General features: G+C 35.3%; 1 protein-coding gene across 1 annotated transcript in view; it reads left to right on the forward strand.

Moving 5' to 3' along the window:
* The window catches only part of IMPA1 (inositol monophosphatase 1), an 11,821-nt gene extending 5,669 nt beyond the window's left edge, over window positions 1–6,152 (forward strand). Inside the window, exons 6-8 of the mRNA XM_027905317.1 lie at window positions 2,195–2,303; window positions 3,797–3,948; window positions 4,367–6,152. Coding sequence (XP_027761118.1) covers window positions 2,195–2,303; window positions 3,797–3,948; window positions 4,367–4,485 — 380 coding nt within the window. The 3' untranslated portion in view covers window positions 4,486–6,152. The remainder of the gene's footprint in view (window positions 1–2,194; window positions 2,304–3,796; window positions 3,949–4,366) is intronic.
* The last annotated feature ends 698 nt before the right edge of the window (window positions 6,153–6,850 follow it).

Genomic DNA, 6,850 nt, shown 5'->3' on the forward strand with positions numbered 1-6,850 from the left:
AGCAACCTCAGCTGGTTACTCTCTTTCTTTCTCCAGTTCCATGAAAGTAAGGTTGTTTTTAACTTTCAAATTGCTTTAAAAGAGATACTATGAACTTGTTAATAGTTACAGATTGCTATTTGCATGTTTGGAGAGCCCTTGGGCAGTTTTTATAAACATTTTAGTATTTCTGTAAGTGTTTTAATAGTCCCACTCTGTAACCAACACGAGTTGTTCCATGAGAGGCCTGTACTATATAGTTGGGGTCAGCAGTCTTGGCATGGATGCCAAAGGGAGATGGGCAGATTTCAACAGTACAGGTAGAGGGCTCAGAATTAGGAGTTGCAGCATCTTCATAGAGGCAGTAACAGCTTCAAGTGATAATTTCTAAGAAATTTTAAATCCATTGAGATGTAGGAGCCTCTACTAAAAGAGAAAGCAGAAACCATCAGTAACTGTCAATGGTATTTTATACTACGATAGGGAGGGGACTTTCAGTGCAATGCTGACAGCCTATTCCTTATAGCAATAGTCTTTGAAACATGATGGATTTTGGCCCCAGTGAGCTTTTCAGAGTTTACTTGATTCCTGCTTTGAAATGACTGCTGCTATGTGCCCCATGGTTTTTAAACAGCTACTGATTCCTGCTAAATAACATGTTCAAAAAGCTCTAAGAAAATAATCCATTCTGCTGGACCTACAGGCTTAGAAGTCTGTATTATTTGCAGATAGTAATAAAAGCAAATGTTTGAAACTGAAGACTGAGATACAGCCCACCATGTCTTGTATACTCCCACTGTCTGTACTCTTCCTGCATTCTCTGATATCTGACTTTTTCATAGCATTGATGGAGAAAGGGGAGGTGGGGGGAGAGGTGATTTGCTTTTGGAACCATTTTGGCCAGTTCGTTCCTTCTGAGAAAGGTCAGTAGCACAGAGGCTTGTTTGTATTCTGTGGTTGTAAAACAACAGTCCCTGAGCTAGTAACAGCTGTAACAAGCATAGTTTCAGTGGGTGGAAAAGTTTGTGCTTTAAATGGTAATCAGTGGTGTTGGGTCTGTTCTCAACTAGGTTGTGCAAATTTCAGAAAACTGTTTTCTTTTATAGTCCAAGTTTCTTTTTGAAGTATAGGTTAGTTTTAACTTTTACATGTTAAGAGTAAGCGTTGTAATGAAAGTATAGTATCTCACTATAAATTAGTGAAATGTTTTGTTTTGTAGGTTTCCATTTGTGGCAGTTTCAATTGGCTTTGTTGTAAACAAAAAGGTATACTTTTTATTACTTAATATCTAATCAAACCCAAATTAATTGCTTGTTGCTAGTTACAACTAAGTTCTGTGATTTCACAGTAAATAGGAAGGAAAGGAAAAAACCTCAAGGTATTTTTATTTTTTTCTTGCAGATGGAGTTTGGAATTGTGTATAGTTGTATAGAAGACAAGATGTATACTGCCAGAAAAGGAAAAGGTGCGTTTTGCAATGGTCAGAAACTTCAAGTGTCGGGCCAAGAAGGTAAGCTGAACTGAGTAGCTTGTTTCTGCCAATTACCAGATTGCAAATAAGACAGCAGCAGTTTTACATCCAAATATATTGCTGCTTCTTAGCTCATAGTTTTGTTTTGCAAGACTTTCTTTGGCCACGGGCTGTTTAGTTTTGAGAAACAGCTCTAATGTTCTCTTTGTATATAATATGATCTGTGCAAAATCAGGACTGAGCAGTTGAAGATTTTCTTCCCTGTATGTCTGTGTCGTGGGTTTGTTAGTTTGTTTCCTTGTTTTTAATTCCCTGTGTGTCTGTAATTTGCCTGTGATTGTTCTTTAGAGTCTATAACAAATTCGCCAAAAAATTCATCTTCTCCCAGGTGTGACCTAGTGGTTGAAGCCGGTATCACTCTTTTTTACTTACAATCCATGCAAAGTACAATCCACTCTTCCAATGGGACCTTTAAAGATCTCAGGATCATGTTAATTTTTATAGCAATAGAATTTTATTTTTTAATGGCATTGATTAATGTATATGCACCAGATCATGCTTTGTTTCTTGTATTTTATTTTTCCTGCCATTTTCCAAGTAAGAACAGATTTTTATGTATCTGTGTAATATTTAATTAAGATACTTTTATTCAGTCTTGCAAGAAAGCAATTAAGTGAACTCTGCTAGTTACTGTTATTATTTAAGTTGTGCTGTTGGAAGAGTGAGATTTTTTTTCTTTTCCAGACATTACAAAATCCCTTTTAGTAACAGAATTGGGATCAAATCGTGACCCAGAGACTATAAAAATAATTCTTTCTAACATGGAAAGACTTCTCAGTATTCCTATTCATGGGTAAGATACTTCCTATTTTTATATATATTTATATATACTGACAATGATTAGTGTTGTTAATATAATCATTTTTAGGAAGGATTAGTTGCATTACATTTGACACCTTAAATGTGAAATATAATTTAATGTTTCTGTCTAGTAGCTTCTGCAGAGAAACTAATTGTGTTTAACTTTTTCAAGCTGGGACATATATAAGAGAACCCTAACAACCAGTATTGAGAAGCAAAGCATGTTTGGGTTTGTAGGACTACAAAGTACTGTATTTACAACTTAAAAAATTGAAATATAATTTTGTGCCTTTTTCCCCCCCCCCCGGAAACACACAAGGAATAAAACTGGATGGAGCTTTATTACATTTCTTAGCTTCCTTTCCTCATAGTAATGAAAATTGTTGGTTTTTTTATATATATCAGGAGTCAGAAGTACATCTCCCTTTCATCCTTCAAAGCTGTACAATTTTTTTTAATTTGTCCAAGCACTTGGAATTGTCTATATACTGCTCTTATTTTGGCTACATTCCCTAATTCCTCTCCTCCAGATAAGCCAAAGCCTACATTTACACAAACTATTTTACATTTAAAGGAGGTTTCAGCAGATAGTTTTTTGTTACTCAGCTGTATTCATCTGAATAGTTCATCCTTTTAGTTCATTTCTGAACTAAAAAGGTTTGCAGTTTTATGCTGAGATTCTCTGGATTCACTTAACGTGCAGATTTTTTTCTACCTCCAAAAGTCTTCTAATGTCATTAAAGAATATTTGCTAAGTTATAAGTAGGGAACACATTTGAGGTGTACTATCAGTTCAACTTTGGCATTTTATTTGTGAACAGTAATTTGAGATTGGAATTGATTAAAGCCACTTCTTGAAATAACTCACTACCAATTACAATTTAATGTACATTTTACTGATAATTGAAATAACTGCAATTATTTGTACAAGCCACACTTAGTGAATGCATCCACATTTCCAAAAGAAACTGAATTTTGTGACACAAGGGTTTGATGAAGTTATCCAGACCAAATTTATGCTATTTAATTTATTTTTTTGTGTTAACTCTTATAGGGTTTTGTAAGTCATAGATGCTTACCAAGCATCACCAGAGAAAGTGAAATAACTGGTTTTTCAGCTCTGAGTGATGCATACTCTATTTGAATTCTTGTATTCAAAGAGCAAAGCAGAATATCTGTTACTATTTTCATTTGTAGATTATCTTCCATAATATGTTTTAGGTTAAGAAATTTTTTAAGATGTGTTTAAAACAAAATTGATTAACAGAATTTGTAAATACAGTTTCTGGAAATTTGCTGTATTTGGAGAACTCTTCAAGCTACTTAAGAAAAACTTCATTCCCACCTCTTTACAAGTTTCACTGCAGCATTCTGTCACAGTTCACTTTGCATATGACACTTCTGTGTTCTCTGTGCAGTGTACACAGACATTGTAACTTTTTCACAAACTGTTCTCAGTTAAAACAACAACTATATCTCCTTTAGGATTAGAGCTGTTGGTACAGCAGCTGTGAACATGTGCCTTGTGGCTACGGGTGGAGCTGATGCCTATTATGAAATGGGGATTCACTGTTGGGATATGGCAGGAGCTGGAATCATCATTACTGAAGCTGGTGGAGTACTGCTGGATGTAACAGGTAGATATACGGGCCTGCACAATACTCTCTCATCCTTTACATTTTGGGAGCAAAATGTAGTAGCTGAAACGAGAAGGCAAAGAGTTCTTTTCAATCTTCTTTTCAAGCTGCCACTACTTAACAGAGTTCCCATTAATAGCCAAAGAGAGGGACAATTGTATGTTTTAAGCTACAAGACAGCCTTTTACTTTCTTGGCTGGAAATGTGGAAGAGTGAAAAAAAGACATTAAATATATACTGAAGAGAATTTAAATGTAGCTCTTACAAGACACCTGTTGTGTTAAATGCATTTTTATCCAGAGTCAAAACTAAATAATAATGTATAATTTACACTTGATTTTTTTCAATGTTTATTTTCATACCAACTTTTAATTTTCTCTCTATATAAGCTGATTTCTTTGTTTGCTTTGGTTTCTAGGTGGACCATTTGATTTGATGTCTCGAAGAATAATTGCAGCCAGTAGTCGAGCTGTAGCAGAGAGAATAGCCAAAGCACTTCAAGTAATTCCTCTGAGAAGAGATGATGCAGCTAACTGAATACCAAAGCTACACCTGAAATGTCATTATCTAATGTTGTCTCATATTCACACGTGGTGCTTGTTCTACACCTTGAATAGATAGTAGTCTTTCAGTACTGGTGTGACTGCTAAGTAGAGCTTTGAGATTGGAACAACATTCTAAGTGAGCTTTAACTGTTGAGTATTTTATGTAACATCACAATTAGATAAAATTCTAGAAAAAGAAGCAAATATATGCAACTAGTATTTTCAGGTTTTATACTACACTGGAAGACGTAGCAAGAGACTCTTTGACGTATGGATAAATAAAGATCTCTAGTTCTGTAAGCGACAAAACAAAAAATCACTCTCCTACCACCACATCATCACATCTGATCCTGAACCCAAAAAGATGAAGGCATTACTCTTTACCGAGTCTCTATCTGATCTTCAGTGTATCCATTTCCTTACTTTGTTGCAGGTTTTGGCAAGGTAGTTTGTACATATCCAAACTTGTTAGTTGCTTGTAGTTTTGGCTCCAGTTTAAAGCCTTTCTTACTTACCTGTCATCGTTTTTGTAGGCATCATTCTCACTTTCTTGTGGTAGATGAACACAATCTCTTCTTTAGCTTCGTACGTGGCCAGTACCCTTGCAAATCCATTACAGTTGCAGAAGTAAGAGATATTGTGCCAGAAAATACTTGCATCTCACAGAACTTCTGAGCACAACTTTTATCGCCAAATGTTCTTACTCTAAATCAAGATGAAGTATGATTTGCATTTTGCTAATTTTGCTTGAGTTTATTCATGGATCAGTGTGTTTCAAAGTCTAAGAACTCATTAAATCCCAGAGAGTTTTCAATAACTCAGACAGCGAAAAAATAAGCCTATAGTCCATATTTTTTACATAATTATCTGTAAGTTACGAAAACAGTGACCAACCAGGACCAGGTTTCTGTTGTGTTCTAGAGTGTACAGACACAAAAGAAGATACATATCTAAACCTAAACTGTTTATAAGTCTAAGGAGTATTAGTGATTTAATTCTTGGTCTGAGTTGTTCTGAACTTTGAAAACTATACTGGTTCTGTGAATTTTTGTATTTCAGATTGTTAAAAGCATCAGTGCACTGTTCAAATAATTAATGCACTTTAATTTAAAGATGTTACTTAGAGCTATTTTTAGACTTTTTTGTTGTGTCAAAAAGTTGTCTCATTGGTTGTTTAGTCAAGACACAGCAATGCTTTGGAAAACCCGACTTTTTGTGCTGCTGTCCCACTTTTTATTTTGGAAAATGGTGTACTCTGTATTGAAGTTTCAACAGATTGCTTATTATAAATTTTAGTCTTTTATATCAGTTGATTTTCACAGAATTTGTAGAACTACTTAATATTAAGTTGTATCTAATGCCAGATGATTATTGTTAATGAGGTCAGCCTGCTGTTTAAAGGTCTTGTCAAAAAGCCAGACTTACATGAATTTTACTTTTTAAATTCCCACTGACAAGGATGGAAAACTTTTGAGCATTTCACTGTAACTTTGTTGCTGTAAACGATGTGGGGTCATCATTATTTTTGAGAATTATGTCTTCTGTACCATTTCTGTGGCTTTTGTGTAACAAATTCTGCATAACTTTGTGAAATGGAGACGTGTCTAAAAAATACTTGAGATGGGAGAACATGTTAGAAATAAATAAACTTTAGCAGCAGTGGCTTCAGCTGTGCTTCCTTTCTTAGCGTTCATCAGACTGCAGTGCTGCATCCCAAAAAAGCTGGATTTGTGGGCCTCAAACTTCATCTGATGGGAATGCGGCCTCTGATGTGCATAGATCATAAACTGTTGTGCTTTTGGATGTGGGGTTAAGTGTATGCACCTGCAGTTGGGGTGTTGAGTGAATATTTCAACCCCTTCCAATGAGATCATGATGCGTTAATGATCTCCAACCTCAGACTCAAGCTTTAGGGGTTACCTTGCCTGTCATTTGTTTTGGAGGTCCATCAGCTGGTTGAAGCATGAAGCTTTCTCACTGTTAGCTTTCCTAATAATTGCTATTTGAGGAAAAATTTATTTGAATTTCTTATCTTTGCCCTCTCATTCTATTTGTATTGGAGACCAGCCTGATTAGGAGTTTTTGACTCTCTAAATGGCACTGCTTTCTTTTTAATGTCAACCACCCTTTGAGAAGGATCAGAAATCGCAGTTTGCCGCTTTGCTAAGTATTATCTTCTCAGATACCTCTTCATTTAATATGTGGCCACTTCTTTCATCATGTGAAGGAACACCAAAATGTAATTACTAACTTCAAAAGCACTTTGTTTTGTGCTAGCCTGCAGTTTTGACAAGTTTTCATAGTAAAACAGAAGTCATGATTGCTGGGTAATCAAAATGCTTTTGAGAGTTTGTATA

The sequence above is a fragment of the Empidonax traillii genome, unplaced genomic scaffold (genome assembly GCF_003031625.1).
Source record: "Empidonax traillii isolate 1590-97213 ecotype Southwest subspecies unplaced genomic scaffold, ASM303162v1 scaffold1140:size184413, whole genome shotgun sequence".
NCBI lineage: Eukaryota > Metazoa > Chordata > Aves > Passeriformes > Tyrannidae > Empidonax > Empidonax traillii.